This window comes from Ranitomeya variabilis, chromosome 1 (genome assembly GCF_051348905.1).
Source record: "Ranitomeya variabilis isolate aRanVar5 chromosome 1, aRanVar5.hap1, whole genome shotgun sequence".
NCBI lineage: Eukaryota > Metazoa > Chordata > Amphibia > Anura > Dendrobatidae > Ranitomeya > Ranitomeya variabilis.
Window position 1 is genome coordinate 480,947,474 of NC_135232.1, and position 21,482 is coordinate 480,968,955.

General features: G+C 41.9%; 1 protein-coding gene across 7 annotated transcripts in view; it reads left to right on the top strand.

The window, feature by feature from the left end:
• The window catches only part of FBXO10 (F-box protein 10), a 360,834-nt gene that overhangs the window by 328,960 nt on the left and 10,392 nt on the right, over window positions 1-21,482 (top strand). For all 7 annotated transcript variants that reach the window (XM_077251514.1, XM_077251506.1, XM_077251488.1 and 4 more), the window contains exons 9-10: window positions 9,498-9,773; window positions 11,682-11,992. In XM_077251514.1, the coding sequence (XP_077107629.1) occupies window positions 9,498-9,773; window positions 11,682-11,992 (587 nt within the window). The remainder of the gene's footprint in view (window positions 1-9,497; window positions 9,774-11,681; window positions 11,993-21,482) is intronic.

Sequence of the window (21,482 nt, forward strand, 5' to 3'; positions counted from 1 at the left end):
AACTTTTGAAGAGACTGATCTTATGAATGGTAATCAAACCGCTCAGAACAACTTCCAAACAGATTAAAGATGAACTCCGAGGTCAAGGAACATCGGTTTCAGATCACATCAGCCATTGCTGTCTTGGCCAAAATGGACTTCATAGAAGACAACTGAGGAGGAAACCACTGTTGAAAGCAAATCATAAGAAAGCTACACTGCAATTTGCCAAAAATGCGTATTGACTATCCAAAAAGCTTCTGGGAGAATGTTCTTTGGACAGATGCGACAAAGCTTTCTGACAAGTCACATCAGCTGTATGTTCATAGACAAAAAAATGAAGCATGCAAAGAAAAGAACATTGTACCTACTGTGAGAGGTTGATTCACTCAGCTGCTTTCCAAGGTACACAAAGGAACGCTTCTTATGGTAAAACACCTGCTGGTTTATTGGGGAACAGCATAAACAAATAGGATTTTTGCCCATTTCTCAAGGCAAAATTGCCCATTTCTCAACACTGCTGTAGCTCCTTCAAGTTAGATGATTTCCTTTGGTGAACAGCAGTCTTCAAGTGTGACCACAAATCCCAATTGGATTAAGGTCTGGGCTTTGACTAGACCACTCCAAAGTGTTTACACGTTTCCCCTAAACCACTCGAGCGTTACTTTAAGGTACCTTCACACGAAACGACTTTGTAACGATATCGCTAGCGATCCGTGACGTTGCAGCGTCCTGGCTAGCGATATCGTTTAGTTTGACACGCAGCAGCGATCAGGATCCTGCTGTGATGTCGCTGGTCGCTGAATAAAGTTCAGAACTTTATTTGGTCGTCCGATCGCCGTGTATCGTTGTGTTTGACAGCAAAAGCAACGATACCAGCGATATTTTACACTGGTAACCAGGGTAAACATCGGGTTACTAAGCGCAGGGCCGCGCTTAGTAACCCGATGTTTACCCTGGTTACCAGTGTAAAATGTAAAAAAAACAAACAGTACATACTTACATTCGCATCCCCCGCTGTCTGCTTCCCACACTGACTGAGCGCCGGAAAGTGAAAGCACAGCACAGTCAGTCAGTCAGTGCAGGAAGCGGACGCCGGGGGACGCGAATGTAAGTATGTACTGTTTGTTTTTTTTACATTTTACGCTGGTAACCAGGGTAAACATCGGGTTATTAAGCGCGGCCCTGCGCTTAACAACCCGATGTTTACCCTGGTTACCCGGGGACCTCGGCATCGTTGGTCGCTGGAGAGCGGTCTGTGTGACAGCTCTCCAGCGATCAAACAGCGACGCTGCAGCGATCGGCATCGTTGTCGCTATCGCTGCAGCGTCGTTTCGTGTGAAGGTACCTTTAGCAGAATGCTTTGGGTCATTGTTTTGTTGGAAGATGACCCTCCGTCCCAGTCTCAAATCACTAACAGACTGAAACAGGTTTTGCTCAAGAATATCCCTGTATTTCACACCATCCATCTTCCCCTCGACTTGGACAATTTTCCCTGTCCCTGCTGCTGAAAATGATGTTTCACCATGAGGATGGTGTTCTTGGGGTGATGAGCTGTGTTGGTTTGGCGCCAAACATAGCGTTTACCTTGGTGGCCAAAAAGTTCAATTTTGGTCTCATCTGACCACATCAACTTCCTCCATAAATTTGGGGAGTCTCCCACATGTCTCAACTCAAAATTAGCTTTACAATTTTTGTGTGTAAGTAAAAGCTTTTTTTCAGCCCACTATTCCGTAAAGGCCACCTCTATGGACTGTACAGGTTATTATGGTCATATGGACAGATACTCTAGTCTCTGCTTGGGCACTCTCTCTCTGATTAATGACCTCTTTGTCCGGGCTGAGAGTATTGGTGAGTGGCCCTGTCTTGGCAGGTTTGTTGTGGTACTATGTTCTTTCCATTTGATTATAATAGATTTGATGGTGCTCCGGGGGATCATCAGAGATTGGGATATTTTTTATAACCCACCCTGACTTGCACTTCTCAATAACTTTGTCCCTGACTTGTTTGGAGATCTCCTTGGTCTTCATGATATTGTTAGTGCTGCCTCTTGCTTAACGCCTATGCCTATTTTTTTCTCACTTCATTTTACCAACTTAGACTATTAAATGCTGATGCATCATACCGAAATCAGGTTACAAAAATATTTAACCCCTTATTGACATGAGACGGGATAGTACGTCCGATGTCAGTATCTCCCGCTTTGATGTGAGCTCCGGCGGTGAGCCCACTTCAAAGCCGGGACATGTCAGCTGTTTTGAACAGCTGTCATGTGCCCGCAATAGCCACGGATGGAATCGCAATCTGCCCACGGCTATTAACTAGTTAAATGCCGCTGTCAAACTCTAACAGCGGCATTTAACAAGCGCTTCCGGCCATCTGGCCAGAAATATGCCCACCGGTGATCCCCGTCACATGATCGGGGGTCATCAGTGCGTCGACATGACAACCAGAGGTCCCCCTTGAGACCTCTGTGGTTGTTGATGCTGGATTGCTGAGAGCACCACCCTGTGGTCGGTGCTCATAGCGAGTCTGCAATTCAGTTACATAGAGGCGATCTGAGCATCGCCTCTATGTAGCAGAGCCGATTAAGTTGTGGCAGCTTCTAGCCTCCCATGAAGGCTATTGAAGCATGCCAAAAGTAAAAAAAAAAAAAATGTTTTTAAAAATATGAAAAAAAAAAAAACCATAAAAGTTCAAATCACCCCCTTTTGCCCCATTCAAAATAAAACAATAAAAATAAAATCAAACATACACATACTTGGTATCGCCGCGTTCAGAATCGCCCGTTCTATCAATAAAAAATTTTTTTTATCACTTAGATAAACCTAGACATGTTTGGTGTCTATGAACTTGTAATGACCTGGAGGATCATAATGGCAGGTCAGTGATAGCATTTAATGAGCCTAGCAAAAAAGCCAAACAAAAAACAAGTGTGGGATTGCACTTTTTTGTAATTTCACCGCACTTGAAAATTTTTCTCCGTTTTCTGTTACACAAAATGATAAAACCAATGGTATCGTTCAAAAGTACAACTCGTCCCACAAAAAATAAGCCCTCACATGGCCATATTGACGGAAAAATAAATAAGTTATGGCTCTGGGAAGAAGGGGAGCGAAAAACAAAAACGCAAAACCGAAAAAAGCTCTGGTCATGAAGGGGTTAAGCACAGGTTGTAATGTAACAAAATAGGTCAAGAGCTAAGGGAGTGAATACTTTTGCAAGCCACTGTAGACGTCAGGTTCTCTTTAAAAGGAACATGGAGTAGATATGTATTCTAATTGACCCATAATTGTGAGTGGAGACTTGGCAGTAGACACATTGAATAAAATCTACTACAAACACTATTTTAATTGAAGTGTAAGAAAACTTGTTAGCAGATTGGAAGTAGTTAGTTATTTGGCTAAACAGGTACTTTCCCCAATAAAAATTATACCTTCTAATGAAGAATTTACTATAGAAACTACCGTATTTTGCAGATTGTAAAAAGCACTGGACCATAAGACACACCACAAATTTTGGGGCGGAAAAACATTTTTTAAAACAAAAATTGTGGTATGTCTTATAGTCCGTTTTAACAGTGGTAATGGTAACCCGGAGTAACAAGAGGCAGAATTGATGCTTCAGGAGTAGGTGCGATGCTGCGGTGCTCTCATAAGATGTCTGCGCTAGTGAGCAGCCACTTTTCTCATTGGCTTCCCTGCGATGGACATCGGGAAAATGACCGCCGAAGGTGGCTCATACGCAGGGTGAGAGGAAATTTGGAGGAAAAAAAGGTGCGTCTTATAATCTGAAAAACACGGTATATCCAAATCAGATGTAATTGTATTTGGGGCATGTCTGTGTGTTTGGAAGAAGCAGTCTTTTTGCAAGTGCCAGTCTTTTTCCATGTCCACAGTGCACTTCAAGCCTGATTTACAAATTTCTTCTATGCTAGATGTCTTGTAAATGGAACATTACATCTCTCTAAAAAAAAAAATGGTACAATTTTTACATAGCATGGTGGCTCAGTGGTTAGCACTCTTGCTTTACAGTACTTGAGTCCTGGGATCAAATCCCACTAACGGCAACATCTTTAAGGAGATTGTATGTTCTCCTGTGTTTGTGTGGGTTTGCTGCCACACTCCAAAGACATGCTGATGGGGAATTTATGTTGTGAGCCCCAATGGGACAGTGATGATAATGTCTGGAATATGATAGATAGATATAAGAAAGTAAAATAAATAATAGAGGGACAAGCACTAATCCAGCCATACTACTTTTTCCAAATGTTAAAACCTACTGTCTAGTTCCCTTTAACTTGTCCAGATAATACTTTGATAGAAAACTCTTGAAATGATTATGTGCAGAAAGTGGTTCAATAGTGCACTCTGAAGTTCTGTCTTGGGACCAATGCTATTTAATGTGTTTATAAATCCTATAGCGTTTGAAGTGAAGTACTTAGCCGTGTTTGCAGTTGATGTAAAGCTGCGTTATACTGAGTCAGCAGGATACGTTCCCTTAGTAGCTGACCTGAGTAAATTAGTAGGTTGGGCTTAAAACTGCAAACTTGGCCAAATTTATTTATATTTTTAGTAAATAGAAAATACACCCATAAGCTTGGCCTTGTTTATTGCAGACCAAGTGCGTACAATCCATATAATGAATGCATTATAGAACTTTTAGGAATTTTTGTCAAATATATTTTTGGGAGGGAGCAATTTTGGCAGAACTTTATACTGCTGTTTAGTGTTATAGCAATACCCAATGTATGTATTTTTTTTACTATTTTTGCATTCAACAAAAAAAATTGTTTTTGTGTAAACAAATATAATAATACTCACAAGATAGCATTGGCTATAGACAAAAATTGCATTTTATTATAGGTTTAATAATGCACAGTTTATATGTACTGCATACTATGCTTGATAACCTTGGATGCAAATATGTATGTAACACAGTTTATTTTGTTGTTAATAAACGAATTTTAAAAAAAAATTGTTTTTGTGTCCATACATTCCAGGACTTAGCTTTTTTTATTCCTTTTAATTAATTTAATTATATTTTTGGCTGCAGAATAAGCAAAAAAGAAACATCATTTCTAGCATTTCTTCATTTTCACTTTTGCTGTTCACTGTTAATTTTAACAACAGCATAAAAATACATTTTAACAGTATTTAATACCTACATTGGACGAAGCCATAAGTCCAGATCAGTAGGTACTTGCCGACTTCGGATGTATGGACACGTCATATCTCTAATGCGGCACCGCCACCGCAGTTACAGTGACCACATTAAGGTGCCTGCTGAATCTTCTAGCTGGGCACATGGAGTCATCATCCCAGGGGGTGGCGATAACCCCCTTCCCCCTGCAACTACGAATGCTGTGATTGGCTGTTCAATTCTTCAATGCACAGCATTTTCAAATGATAGACAGCTTCTTGGTCTCTTAATTTATTATTATTATTATTATACATTTTTATAGCGCCATTTATTCCGTGGTGCTTTACATGTGAATACGGGGCAAATATAGACAAATACATTAAACATGAGCAAAAAACAAGGCACACAGGTACATAAGGAGGGAGGACTGCCCATGAGGGCTCAGTCTGCAGGGGATGGGTGAGGATACACTAGGAGAGGGTAGAGCTGGTTGTGCGTCGGTTCAGTAGGTTGAGGATCACTGTAGGCTTGTCGGAATAGGTGAGTCTTCAGGTTCTTTTTGAAGGTTTCTATGGTAGGCGAGAGTCAGATGTGTTGGGATAGAGAGTTCCAGAGTATGGGGAAAGCACGGGAGAAGTCTTGGATGCAGTTGTGGGAAGAAGAGATGAGAGGGGAGTAGAGAAGGAGATCTTGAGAGGATCGGAGGTTGCGTGTAGATAGGTACCGGGAGACCATGTCACAAATGTATGGAGGAGATAGGTTGTGGATGGCTTTGTATGTCATAGTTAGGGTTTTGCACTGGGGTTTCTGGGCGATATGAAGCCAGTGAAGGGCTTGGCATAGGGGGGAGGCTGGGGAATAGCGGGGATACAGGTAGATTAGTCGGGCAGCAGAGTGTAGGATGGATTGGAGTGGTGCTAGAGGGGAGTCCAGAGAGTAGGAGGTTGCAGTAGTCAAGGCGGGAGATAAGGGCAAAAACTAGTGTTTTTGTGGTGTCACGGTCAAGGAATGCGCGGATCCGGGAAATATTTTTGAGTTTGAGACGGCAGGAAGAGGCAAGGGCTTGGATATGTGGCTTGAAAGAGAGTAATACAACTTACTAATGTGCTTGTTATCCATGATGCCTTAATGTGAAGACAGCCACCCCTGTTCTGGGTCCCGACAGATTCACAATATGTGAAATATGTAAAGAAGGCTGCCTAACTGGCTCATTTCAGTACGAATCAGGACCAGAGTAGAAATCTGAAAATCAAGGCACTTTGGGTAATTGGTACATGTAAGCATATCAAGGTTTTTTATTATTTTAGGCACGTTTCATAATAATTTTTTTTAATATGTAATCTCTTTTTAAGCCTAAATGTTTGTGTAGCACCATTACCCTAGGGAATTACATTTTAGCAGTTTATTTATAGCAAATCAATAGCTCTATCAGAAGCTGTATGGTTTCCTATAGATAGCAGACTGATTAACCCATTACTACTTAATCTACAGTGGTTCTGGCTTCAAACAAAGAAGAACTGCTTACATTTTTGCGCACAAGCAGTGTGAAAGACAGGTGGAAAGCATGCCAAATTGCATGAAAGCTGTGTTTAAAAATCATGGTTATTCCACAAAATATTGATTTCTGAACGCTTCCTGAGTTAAAACATCAGTATTGTTGTTTCTAAATGATTATTAACTTGTTTTCTTTGCACTATTTGAGATCTGAAAGCACTGTTTGTTGTGTTTTTTTTTGTTTGTTTTTTTTACCATTTCTCCTTTTCAGAAAAAAAATACAAAATTTATTGCTTGGAAATTCGGAGACATGTTGTCAGAAGTTTATAGAATAAATGAACAATTACATTTTACTCAAAAAATATACCTATAAAGAGAAAAATCAGACAAACTGAACATTTTGCAGTGGTCTCTTAATTTTTGCCTGAGCTGTATATTTCATAACTAGAGAAAAAAAAGACGCTGACATCTGAAATTCATACAAAATTACAAAACTGAAAATGAGGTTTTTAGCTCAACAATCTGATCCGTCTGTATGAAGCCCACTGCCACATCATGACAAACATCTCAGTCGGTCCCTAGCCTAAAAAATGCAGTGCCATCTGCTGACCACCACTGGGGTGACAGCGCACCAGCAGGGGAGCGACCTGATGCCCCACAGCACCCATGTTATAAGGCAAAGCATCCATGGCTCCAGACCACACCATCACAGGAGCAATGGCTGCCACATAGCACCAACACCAAGTGAAAAAAAAACTCTCCTTCCACATGTTCTCCAACTGTGAGCTGAGAGCAAAACATAAGCGGAACCTTGCAGTCTCCTGTTAATTTAAAAACACTTGGGTCACCTGTAGGGTGGCCTGAAGCTGTGGGGACTTTGCCTTGCAGCATGGGTGTTGTCGCTCCGGCGGTGGTTTGTGCATAGTGCCGCACCTTTTAGATTAGGGAGCCACTGAGCAGTTCACTGTGACATGGTAGTGGGCTTCAAACCCTTTCTGACGTTGCGTGGAACAGTACATCCACGTCGGAATCCCTCCCTTTAATGTGGACTCCATGCTGAGCCCACATCTTTTCTTGCACATGTCAGCTGTTTTGAGCAGCTGACATGTGCCTCTTAACAGCTGCGGGATGAATCGCGATCCACCAGCAGCTGTTAACCTGTTAAATGCCGCTGTCAATCTCTAACTGCAGCATTTAACTCGTGCTTCCGGTAAGCATGCCGGAAATCCCGCCAATCGGTGACCTTGTCACGTGGTCGCGTGTCACCGATGGGTTGGCATGACAACCAGAGATCTCCAGCAGACCTCAAAAAAATTGACCGTCACATCCAATCATATTCCATGATTCATGTTGGATGTGACGGTCAGTTTTTTGAAATCTGTATTCATTAACCTTCTGACTGAGCACTCCTCCACCACTTAGCCACATGTGTTTTAATCGCAGCAGGTCCATTACCCCTCCATAGAGAGAAATTTAGTCTAAGAAGAGGATTCACAGGTACCCATTCAGATGAAGACGTTTATTCTCAGCGAGGAAAGGAAAGTTTAGGACCTGGTATATGACAGATGCCTTAATGTGGCTACCAGGTACACATGAATTGGCCATTTTATGCGCTAAGCGCTCTCATGTTTTCATATTTCTTGTGCAGTAATGCGGTTCAATTTTCATGTTTGCATGTTTTAGCACCGCAGTGTGCTGCCTTATTTATTTGACTATGAACTTGTAAAGACCTGGAGTCTCATAATGGTGGGTCAGTTTTAGCATTTAGTGAACATGGTAATAAAAACAACCCAAGAAACAAGTGTGGAATTGCACTTTTTTGCAACTTGGAATTTTTTTCCCGTTTTCCAGTACATATGTTATGTACCAACATAAAACCAATCTTGTCATTCAATAACACAACTTGTCCTGCAAAAAAACAAGCCACATGGCCATTTTTGCAAAAAAATAAAAAAGTTATGGCTCTGGGAAGAAGGGGAGCAAAAAACGAAAATGCAAAAACCTCATGTTCAGTTTTGTAAAAAAAAAAAAAAAAAAAGAAAAATTATAAGTGCATTAGATCAATGTATGATTTTCGGATGTGCAGTCCATGTTCTTTTTCTACAGTTATAGGAAATATATTTCAGCAACAGAGAAGGCAGTCTTCTCAGTCATTTACGTTTTTGTCTAGACAGTTATTGCATTATGTTGTCCTCGGCCACCCTGAACAAGCCTAATTGCACCAGATAAGCAAACATCACATGGTGTTGAATGATGACCTTAATATATTTCCTGAATGAAAACAGCCAAAGCGCTGGTGTAGAAATAAAGAATGTACAGTTTCATCTAGTGGACGGGCAGCAGTCTGGAAAAACACGGGGAAATTCTTCTGCCATTGTATTATCATACCTCCTATCACCAGAATACAAGTACCTTAAAGGGTGTAATTGAGCAAGAGTGAAGTAATGTAAGAAGGCAGAAGAGTGCCTTTTCAGTGGGAAAATAATGACTACAAGTCGAGAAAGGGTGCTTGAAGGAAATGGCATTGAGCTGTAGAAATTTTCTTTTAAATGGTATCGGACTAGAAATTGCTTTCTTGGGTGGCTGGTAATTTAGGAGTACAAATGAAACAGCTAAGAGGTTGAATTGCTTATAAAAATCTATTACAAGTGATGACCTCTGAGGATACGTTGTACCATCTATGTATTTATCGGCCAGGGCCAAAGATGGATTGCTATATGTTGTTCAAAGCATAAACTGCAAGTGAAAAGGATGATGCATAAAGGCACAAATGCACTTATATACTATGTAGAAATGAGTCTACATTTTCAGTAGTTACATGAAAATCCTCAGTGTGGTAGATGTGTTTGTGTTTAAATGTGTTTTTTCTAACTCTTTTCTAGGTAATAAAGGCTGTGGAGTGTGGATTATGTCTTCGAGCCTTCCTCACATCACTAGCAACCAAATAGGTCACAACAGCATTTATGGAGTAGCTGTTTTCTGTCGGAAAGATGATGCTAGCGACTATCCTGCTAACCAGGCGGGAAATGAAAATTTTAATGATGAAGGGGAAGCAGCAAGCTGGGAAAATGATTTAGATAGTGAAGATGACCGCTTCTCATCACGGAGGCCAATAAATGTAGCACTTGTTGAGTCCAACAGTATTAACCACAATGGAGGTGAGGTGGGAAGAGACTAGATAAATGTAAATGATTTTTCGGTTGTTCGTAGTTTTCAGAGCAATTAAAACGTATAGTAAGCAAAGGGCAAGTATATATTTTATCCTACATGGTAAGTAAGTGTGGTGTAAGACTCGCTGACTTTACAGAGACTACAGAATCTTACAATATCCATTAGATTAGTAACATTTTTCATCTAAGGGTACTGTCACACAGTGCCATTTTGATCGCTACGACGGCACGATCTGTGACGTCGCAGCGATCGTATGATTATCGCTCCAGCGTCGTAGACTGCGGTCACACGTTGCAATCACGGCGCTGGAGCGATGCCGAAGTCCCCGGGTAACCAGAGTAAACATCGGGTTACTAAGCGCAGGGCCGCGCTTAGTAACCCGATGTTTACCCTGGTTACCAGCGTAAACGTAAAAAAACCAAACAGTACATACTCACATTCCGGTGTCTGTCCCCCGGCGTCTCAGCTTCTCTGCACTGTGTAAGCACAGCGGCCGGAAAGCAGAGCGGTGACGTCAGACGTCACCGCTGTGCTCGCTTTCTGGCTGGCCGGCGCTCACAGTGCAGAGAAGCTGAGACGCCGGAGGACAGACACCGGAATGTAAGTATGTACTGTTTGGTTTTTTTACGTTTACGCTGGTAACCACGGTAAACATCGGGTTACTAAGCGCGGCCCTGCGCTTAGTTACCCGATGTTTACCCTGGTTACAAGCGAACACATCGCTGGATCGCTGTCACACACAACGATCCAGCGATGTCAGCGGGTGATCAAGCGACGAAAGAAAGTTCCAAACGATCTGCTACGACGTACGATTCTCAGCAGGATCCCTGATCGCTGCTGCGTGTCAGACACTGCGATATTGTAACGATATCGCTAGAACGTCACGGATCGTACCGTCGTAGCGATCAAAATGGCACTGTGTGACAGTACCCTAAGTTAAAACGTAGCTCAATAGGAAAGACTCACACAACAGGATAATAGCAAACAATTCATTAGCTCTTGACACTACCTTAGCTTGTTACTAAGCACCGTATAAACATAGACAAACACACTTAAAGAGGACCGGTCAGAGGTGGGCAGTTTTTGGCCCTTTTGTATATATGTATTTTTTTCTTAAATCCACTATACGTTTCCAGAAATATGGGCTTTTTTATTTTGTGCTAATTTTTATGGTCTGTACAAGTGGGGTGGTGCTCACAGGATAATAAGGCAGTGCAACCTAAAGACATGCCCCGAAGAATCCTATAAGCCACCCCCTTTTGGCAAAGACCATAAAAATTAGCACTAAATAAAAAGTTGCATTATCTCTGGAGCCATATGGCAGATTGACAAAAAGCAAACAAACATAATACTCATGAGAATTGAGAATAAAATAAGAGCAAATGCTATTCGTATTTGAGCTATTTACAGGTCCTCTTTAGAATTGGTTTCCTATTTTTTATTGCAAGCCCTGCACAGTCAGTCTTGTTTCAACCTCAGAAGTGAATAAAATATGATGTAGTCTAGGCAATTCTACGGTATGTGAGATAAACCCCTCTACATTTGTGCTGCTAGTGAAATTAATTAATTATAGTTTTCTACAATTACCATAATCAGTCTGGAGCCCACAGAGCACTGTCTAGATGAGATACTATTGTATCCACTTTTTTGAACACAGCCAATATAAAATATGTTTATTATTTCCCAGTCTTCTGGTCCTGGTCTTGTTAAATTCCTCAATATATTACTCTTGTGGGCTAGAGACGGAAATTACATTATTAAAGGGCAACATATGATTGAAAGTGACTTGCCAAGAGTATGACATAATGAGTAATAGCCTCTGATGTTGCAATTTGGAATTTGTGTTTTTCCTTTTTTGCCTAAATTTTAGTAAACGTTGTTTTTGTCTGTTGCAGCTGCGGGGCTCTACATTAAGAGCAGTGAAGCACTGAATATTATAGCTAATGCCGTACATGCCAACCATGACAGTGGAGTGGCAGTATTTCAGAGCACTCAGCTTGTACGCATTGGAAACAACAGCATTTCTTGCAACCGATTGAGTGGTGTCCACGTGGAAACAGGCTGCCGAGTGGAGTTACGTGGAAATGGCATTTATGACAACAGAAGTCATGGCATTATCTCCAAGGGGGATGGGACCATCATAGAGAATGATATCATAGGAAATCGTGGTTGTGGCCTACAGCTCATACAGACTGCTGACATGAAGGTATAGTCCTTGGGAGCAGCCAGTTCTCTGAGAAGTAATACAATTCTGAGATTTTTAGAGGTTATGAACACCTAGTTTGTTTTTCTTAAAGACATGCATTTTTGCATTAGGGTTTAATTTGGATGGTGTGGCTTCTACATCCTCTATGTATTTCTCTGCATAGTGGAATGCAGAATGAATAAAAAGTGAAATCCATAAGAGAGCTTCTAACAGCAGGGTCTGTAACCAAAGTTGTCTATATCATATCCTTTAGAATTCCGATTACATATATGTGTACCTTCTGATGGCTGCTTCAGATAGAGGCTGCATCCTTATTTAGTGTCTGTAAAATTCATCCATGCAATTCTACACTAATTTTGCCCAAAAAACTGCTGTACATTGTGGTTCACATTTCTTACTTGCTCAACAAGGGGGCTGAATCAACAGCAAGGATTGTGGTTTTTCAAACAAAGAGGTGTGACCCAAAATGCAACAAAAAACTGCACCTACCAATAGTGTAAACTATATACAGTCTAAGGACTCAGACATCATTTTATTTCTTGAATAGAAACATATAACCAATTGCATAATGAATGTGCATAATGCCACTGCCTGTGGTCAAAAAAAAATACCCACATAGCAAATTTGAACCACTCCAGAATAACACCGTATAAACAGGAGGAAACTTGGAGTTTAATTGGTTAAAAAGTTTGTTTTATTAAATACAAAAAATGTTGCATAGAAAGATAATATATACAACGTACTGAAAAAGACAGATAGGTAACAATCGCTGACAAATTGTAAATATGTAAGCAGAAATCCGGTTAGGCCATGTTCACACAGTGCGTTTTTTACTGCAGAACCGCAGCGGTTTTGCCGCTGCGGTTCCGCAGCTGTTTTCCATGCAGGGTACAATACAATGTACCCCTATGGAAAACAGGAACCACTGTGCACACGGTCCTGAATTTCCCTTAAAAAGCCGCGATGAATCGGTGCGGGAAAAAAGAAGGAGCATGTCACTTCTTTCCCCGAAACTGCAGCGGTTCTGCACCCATAGACCTCCATTGTGAGGTCAAACCCGCAGTAAAACCCGCAGATCAAAAATATATCTGCGGGTTTTATTGCGGTTTGTGGTGCAGAACCGCTGCAGCCGGAAGTGCGGGGAAGCGGCCGGAAGTGCGTGGGCGGAAGTGCTTGGGCGGAGAGACATGGAGGCGTACCGTCGCATGGGGATCGTGTCGGCCGTTTGATTGAATTGGTGTGTGTGTGTGTGTGTGTGTGTGTGTGTGTGTGTCCCCATGCGACGCTAGTGCCACCATTGTGCTAAGTCGCCGTATGGGACTACTACTCCCATCCGGTATTAGGATGGGAGAGTTGTCCCTGTGTCCGGCGACTTAGCACAATTGTAAAGTTACACAAAACACCTACACACAATACACATACATGACACACAGTACATACAACACATAACAGAGTATATACTCACCAACAGCACACTTGTAGGCGAAGCCCTCGATCCTCCAGGAAAAAATCACAAAATAAAAAATCAAATTCATACTCCCTGTCCGCAGAATCCATAAAACGAGTGTCCCACGCCGATCCCCTGCTCTCCGGCGATACACTGCCAGGAGCGAAGCTCCTAGCAGTGTATCGCGTACTGTTCCGGAGTTCAATGACTCCGGCGTCTCGGTTAACGGCAGTACAGCTGCGTTGAACTTTCCCACGCAGCACTGCCGTTAAGCGAGAGTGCCGGGGTCAATGACCGCCGGTAAACTCGCTCGCGCATGCGCAGTGACACACCGACAGGAACTATGGCTCCTGTCAGTGTGTTGCTGCAGCCGTGGAGAGCAGACATGTCTCTGGATGTCTGTTCTCCATGGAAAATCTTCGTGGGATACGTGGCACTTAAATACGTGGCAATTAAATACGTGGCACTTATACGTGATACGTGTCACTTAAATACGTGATACGTGTCACTTAAATATGTGGCACGTGGCACTGAAATACGTGATACGTGGCACTGAAATACGTGGCACTTAAATACATGGCACTTAAATACGTGGCACGTGGCACTGAAATACGTGGCACGTGGCACTGAAATACGTGATACGTGGCACTGAAATACGTGGCACTTAAATACATGGCACTTAAATACGTGGCACGTGGCACTTAAATACGTGGCACGTGGCACTTAAATACGTGGCACTGAAATACGTGGCACTGAAATACGTGGCACTGAAATACGTGGCACTGAAATACGTGGCACTGAAATACGTGGCACTGAAATACGTGATACGTGGCACTGAAATACGTGGCACTGAAATACGTGATACGTGGCACTTAAATACGTGGCACTGAAATACGTGATACGTGGCACTTAAATACGTGGCACTGAAATACGTGATACGTGGCACTTAAATACGTGGCACTTAGGCTATGTTCACATTTGCGTTGTGCGCCGCAGCGTCGGCGCCGCAACACACAACGCAAACAAAAACGCAGCAAAACGCATGCACAACGCTGCGTTTTGCGCCGCATGCGTCCTTTTTTTGATTGATTTTGGACGCAGCAAAAATGCAACTTGCTGCGTCCTCTGCACCCGGATGCGTGCGCTGCAGTGACGCATGCGGCGCAAAACGCAAGTGCGACGCATGTCCATGCGCCCCCATGTTAAATATAGGGGCGCATGACGCATAGCTGGATAGAGCTGGATCCGCGGGCTGTGATCTGGCCTACGCTCCGCACTCTGCGGAGCGCTGTCATTCAAAACACGTCCACTCATTTTGGTGTTTAGTCCCAAAATGGAGGATGGAAGAAGAAAAGGGTTGGACAAGGAAATGACATCATTTCTTTTTTTTTTTTCCCCCACTGCAGTTAAAGCTTTATTTGTGTCAAACACAGACAATCTGCAGAGAAAACTGCATAAAAAACCGCACTAAAAACCGCATCAAAAACGCGCCAAAAACGCACCAAAAACGCACCTGCGTTTTCTGCCAAGAGCTGCGGTTTTTGTCCTGAAAAAAAAAAAGGATTGAAATCAGGATCGTGTGAACATACCCTTATACTCACTAGGTGTGTGTGCAATCTCCCAAAGTAGTGACACAATGGTCAAAAAATATCCACAATTAGATCCTATAATTTTACTCACAAATAAAAGGAGAGACCACTTTACCCACTGCTAGTCAGCTAGACTTTTTACCAAAGAAATTGGAACATCCTAGATATCACTGAATGAAATATTTCAGTTGCAAATCTTTATTCATTACACAGTAGAATGTATTGAGAACAATCAAATATAAAAATGATCAATGTAAATCAAAATTAATATCCCATGGAGATCTGGATTTGGAATGATATTCAAAATCAATATTGGAAAATCAAATTACAGGCTGATCCAACTGCAGTAGAAATGCCTCAAGACAAGGAAATGTTCAGTTGTGAGTGTGGCCTATACGCGCCTGTATGACCTCCCTACAATGTCTGGGCATGCTCCTGATGAGGCGTTGGATGTTCTCCTTAGGGATCTCCTCTCAGACCTGGATTAAAGCATCAGTCAACTCCTGGATAGTCTGTGGTGCAATGGAATGAGACCTAATGTTCCAGATATGTTCAATGGGATTCAGGTCTGGTGAATGAGCAGGCCATTCCATAGCATCAATGCCTTCATCATGCAGGAACTCCTGACACACTTCAGCCACATGAGGCCTAGCATTGTGATGCTTCAGAAGGAATCCTGGGCACCTGCATATGGTCTCACAATGTGTCTGAGGATCTCAGGTTGGTACCTAATGGCAGTCAGAGTACCGTATCTCAGGCTAGCACATGGAAGGCTGTGCGGCCCTCCAAAGAAATGCCTCCCCACACCACTGACCCACTGGCAAACCTGTCATGCTGGAAGATGTTGCATGCAGCAGCACGTTCTCCACGGCGTCTCCAGACTCTGTCACGTCTGTCATAAGTGCTCAGTGTGAACCTGCTCTCATCCGTGAAGAGCACATGGGGCTAGTGTCGATTCTGTCAGTCTTGGTGTTCTCTGGCAAATGCCAATCGCCCTGTACAGTGTTGGTCTGCAAGCACAACACCCTCTTGTAGACAGGCCCTCATACCACCCTCATGGAGTCTGTTTCTGACAGTTTGAGCAGACACATGGATGTTAGTGGCCTGCTGGAGGTCATTTTGCAGGGCGCTGACACTGCTCCTCTTGTTCTTCTTTGCACAAAGGAGGAGGTAGTGGTCCTGCTGCTGAGTTGTTGCCCTCCTACGGCTCCCTACATGTCTCTTGGTGTATTGGCCTGTCTCCTGATATCTGCTACGTGCTCTGAACACTGTGCTGAAAGACACAGCTACACTTCTTGCCACAGCTCGTATTGATGTGCCATCCTGGATGAGCTGCACTACCTGACCAACTTCTGTGAGTTGAAATGTAGACACCGCCTCATGCTACTGTACCTCTAGGGGTGAGAGCAATGACAAAATGCCAAAGTGACCAAAACAGCCAAAAAAGATGAGAACAGAGAAAAGGTCTGTGGTCACCACCTGCAGAACCACTCCTTTTATAGAGGTTGTCTTACTAATTGCCTATCATGTCAACCTGTTGTCTGTTCCATTTGCTCAACAGCAGTAAAAATTAATTCACAATCAGTGTTGCTTCATAACTGGACAGGTTGATTTTCACAAAAGTGTGATTGACTTGGAGTTACATTGTGTTGTTTGAGTGTTCCCTTTATATTTTTTGAGCAGTGTATAATACATATAACACATTAAACAGCACCAAAATACCCAAATGAAGTGCAACAAATCGCACAATAACAGGTACACCATAATTGAATAACATTGGAAACATGGTAACATTATCAGATTATAATATATATCCATGCAGGTGATCTGTTAGTAGGTGCTTCAATTTGTGATCCATGATGTGTGATTAATTAAAAATACAGAAAGACTATTACATGTCAACGAACTGCTAACACAACACAAAGAAAAACAATTAAAACAATGAATAAAAATCAGCTAAAAATGGAGCGTAGCGGGATAGTCCACAGACTATATCAAACAATTACCTATAAAGGGGGGCACTGCTAGACCTAATATTAACAAACAGGCCAGACCGCATATCAAATATAAGGGTTGGGGGTCACTTGAGGAATAGTGATCACAAAATAATAAGTTTTCGTGTATCCTTTAATAAGATGTGTAGTAGAGGGGTGACAAGGACACTAAACTTCAGGAGGGCAAATTTCCAACGGATGAGAGATGACCTTGGTGCAATTAACTGGGACAATATCCTGAGACATAAAAATACACAAAGAAAATGGGAGACGTTTATTAGCATCCTGGATAGGACCTGTGCACAGTATATACCGTATGGGAATAAACATAATAGAAATAGGAGGAAACCAATATGGCTAAATAAAGCTGTAAGGGGCGCAATAAGTGACAAAAAGAAAGCATTTAGAGAATTAAAGGAAGTAGGTAGTGATAAGGCATTAAATAAATACAGAAAATTAAATAAATTCTGTAAAAAGCAAATCAAGGCAGCAAAAATTGAGACAGAGAGACTCATTGCCAGAGAGAGTAAAAATAATCCCAAAATAGTCTTTAACTACATAAATAGTAAGAAACTAAAAAATGAAAGTGTTGGCCCCCTTAAAAATAGTCTGGTCTGGAGGAAATGGTGGATGAGGATGAGGAAAAAGCCAATATGCTAAATTACTTTTTTTCATCAGTATTTACACAAGAAAATCCCATGGCAGACAATATGATCAGTGATAACAAAAATTCCCCATTAACTGTCACCTGCTTAACCCAGCAGGAAGTACGGCGGCGTCTAAAAATCACTGAAATTGACAAATCTCCAGGCCCGGATGGGATACACCCCCGAGTACTGCAGGAATTAAGTACAGTCATTGATAGACCATTATTTTTAATCTTTAAAGAGTCCATAATAACAGGGTCTGTACCACAGGACTGGCGTATAGTAAATGTGGTGCCAGTATTCAAAAAGGGGACAAAAACTGAACTCGGAAATTATAGGCCAGTAAGCTTAACCTTTACTGTGGGTAAAATCCTGGAGGGCATTCTAAGGGATGCTATACTGGAGTATCTGAAGAGGAATAACCTCATGACCCAGTATCAGCACGGGTTTACTAGGGACCGTTCATGTCAGACTAATTTGATCAGCTTCTATGAAGAGGTAAGTTCTGGACTGGACCAAGGGAACCCAGTAGATGTAGTGTATATGGACTTTTCAAAAGCTTTGATACGGTGCCACACAAAAGGTTGATACATAAAATGAGAATAATGGGGATAGGGGAAAATATGTGTAAGTGGGTTGAGAGCTGGCTCAGGGATAGGAAACAAAGGGTGGTTATTAATGGATCACACTCTGACTGGGTCGCGGTTAGCAGTGGGGTACCACAGGGGTCAGTATTGGGCCCTCTTCTTTTTAACATATTTATTAATGACCTTGTAGGGGGCATTCAGAGTAGAATTTCAATATTTGCAGATGACACTAAACTCTGCAGGGTAATCAATTCAGGGGAGGACAATTTTATATTACAGGATGATTTATGTAAACTGGAAGCTTGGGCTGATAAATGGCAAATGAGCTTTAATGGGGATAAATGTAAGGTCATGCACTTGGGTAGAAGTAATAAGCTGTATAACTATGTGCTTAATTCTAAAACTCTGGGCAAAACCGTCAATGCAAAAGACCTGGGTGTATGGGTGGATGACAAACTCATATTCAGTGGCCAGTGTCAGGCAGCTGCTACAAAGGCAAATAAAATAATGGGATGCATTAAAAGAGGCATAGATGCTCATGAGGAGAACATAATTTTACCTCTATACAAGTCACTAGTTCGACCACACTTAGAATACTGTGCACAGTTCTGGCCTCCGGTGTATAAGAAAGACATAGCTGAACTAGAGTGGGTGCAGAGAAGAGCGACCAAGGTTATTAGAGGACTGGGGGGTCTGCAATACCAAGATAGGTTATTACACTTGGGGCTGTTTAGTTTGGAAAAACGAAGACTAAGGGGTGATCTTATTTTATTGTATAAATATATGAGGGGACAGTACAAAGACCTTTCTGATGATCTTTTTAATCATAGACCTGAGACAGGGACAAGGGGGCATCCTCTACGTCTGGAGGAAAGAAGGTTTAAGCATAATAACAGACGCGGATTCTTTACTGTAAGAGCAGTGAGACTATGGAACTCTCTGCCGTATGATGTTGTAATGAGTGATTCATTACTTAAATTTAAGAGGGGAGTGGATGCCTTTCTTGAAAAGTATAATGTTACAGGGTATATACACTAGATTCCTTGATAGGGCGTTGATCCAGGGAACTACTCTGATTGCCGTATGTGGAGTCGGGAAGGAATTTTTTTCCCCAATGTGGAGCTTACTCTTTGCCACATGGTTTTTTTTTGCCTTCCTCTGGATCAACATGTTAGGGCATGTTAGGTTAGGCTATGGGTTGAACTAGATGGACTTAAAGTCTTCCTTCAACCTTAATAACTATGCAACTATAAAAAAGGCAGAAAACTTAAGTGATTAATTTGATCCCACATGAGTCATGGTGCCCAAAGTAGCAATCCAGTTGGTCTCATGTTGTTATTATTATTATTATTATTTATTGTTATAGCGCCATTTATTCCATGGCGCTTTACATGTGAGGAGGGGTATACATAATAAAAACAAGTACAATAATCTTAAACAGTACAAGTCATAACTGGTACAGGAGGAGAGAGGACCCTGCCCGCGAAGGCTCACAATCTACAAATGTTGTTGAGTTTTTTTATAACCCCCCCTCCCCATGTGGATTGCGTCATGACCTTTTATCTTAAGAGATTTGGGATCACTATTATGAAAAATTCAGAAGTGATGGGGGATTGTCTTCCATTTTCAAATATCACCAATGTCCCTCATATGCTCACACACCCTAACTCTTAGTTCCCTTGATGTAAGACCTACATAAATCAGGGCAACCACAGATAGCATAGTAGTTCACATTTGTGGTACTGCATGAGATGTGATGGTTTATATGGAAATGTTTCTTCCCATCAGCTGAGTCGAAGGTGGTGCAAAGGACATTGGCGCAGACAAGACAGTGGCCGCATGGATAACATCTCATAATCAACCCCCTTGAGCCAAAGGGGTTCAGTTTCTTCAGAATATTAGTTTTTGCTTCTAAGTTCTTAGAGCGCCTGGGTCATAAGGAGTAGTTCAGCAAGAAAAGGTCCCAGAGAAGGTTCCGGTTTAAGTATGGGCCAATGTTACTCCAAGATTGCTCTCATTAATCAATTTATGATTATATGTTGAAGTGAACCAGATTGTATCATCTTGATTCTTTTTCCAATTCTGTTGGTACACAAATTGTTTTCGGGAACTGGACTTTGCTCTCATACTCATTCTTGATACACCTATCACTGTACCCCTTCTGTTCAAATCTCCTCCTAAAGTCCTTGGCCGCACCTAAAATTTATCCTCAGATGAGCAAATCTGCCTCATCCTGAGGAGTTGTCCAACTGGGACAGCCCTGATAACGGCAATGTGATGAGCAGATGTTGCATGTATTAGATAATTGACAGATGTTGATTTTCTACAGACATCAATCTTTATAGAGGAATCTTGGTCCACCTCAAGACTGATGTCTAAAAAGTCAATTCTCCGAGCATCACAGTTGTAAGTCAATTTAATATTCAAAGGATTAGTATTCAGTTGACTCACAAATGAATCAAGCTGCTGCACTGTCCCCTGTTAAAAGTATAAGTACATCATCAATGTACCTTAGCCAGCATAGCACTGGTCAACGGCCCACGCCTCCTCATCGCCAAAGATGGTCCTCTCCCTCAATTCCAGGAAGATTATGGGAGAGGATTGGTGTATGAAGGCATCCAGGCCACTTCCCTGGCTGCGCCACGCCTCCGTTAATTAAAATGAATCTTTAAAAGCAAAAAAATTATGAGTGAGGACAAAGTACAGCAGCTCGAGAATAAGATCAAATAGATATGCTGTCGCGGTTGTCATTCTCCAGGAAGAGGCGGACCACTTCCAAACCATCTTGATGGTTAATGCAAGTATAAAGAGATTCTTCATATGCTGTCAGTAGTGTATCGGTTTCCACAAAGACACCATCAACCCTGGTGAGGACGTCCGTTGTGTCTTTTACATAAGATGATAATGTCTCCACAAGTGGTTTTAGGTAGAAATCAATAAATCTACTGGGTCACATAGACCTTCAATACCTTACACAACCGGACATCCAGAATGGTTGATGGAATCTTTGTGGACCTTAGGGAGGAGGTACAGCTTAAGGATTTTGGGGAACCTGACGGTAAGTCCACCAAGTACCTTCTGATTAATAATGCCCTCTTCAAAGGCCCTATTGAGAATAGCTTGTAGTTGGTCAGAGAAAGAGGTTACCAGATTGGAGGACATCTTAGTACATGTATTTGTATCTTTTTATTGACGATATATTTCCTGTTCATATTTGACAGTGGAC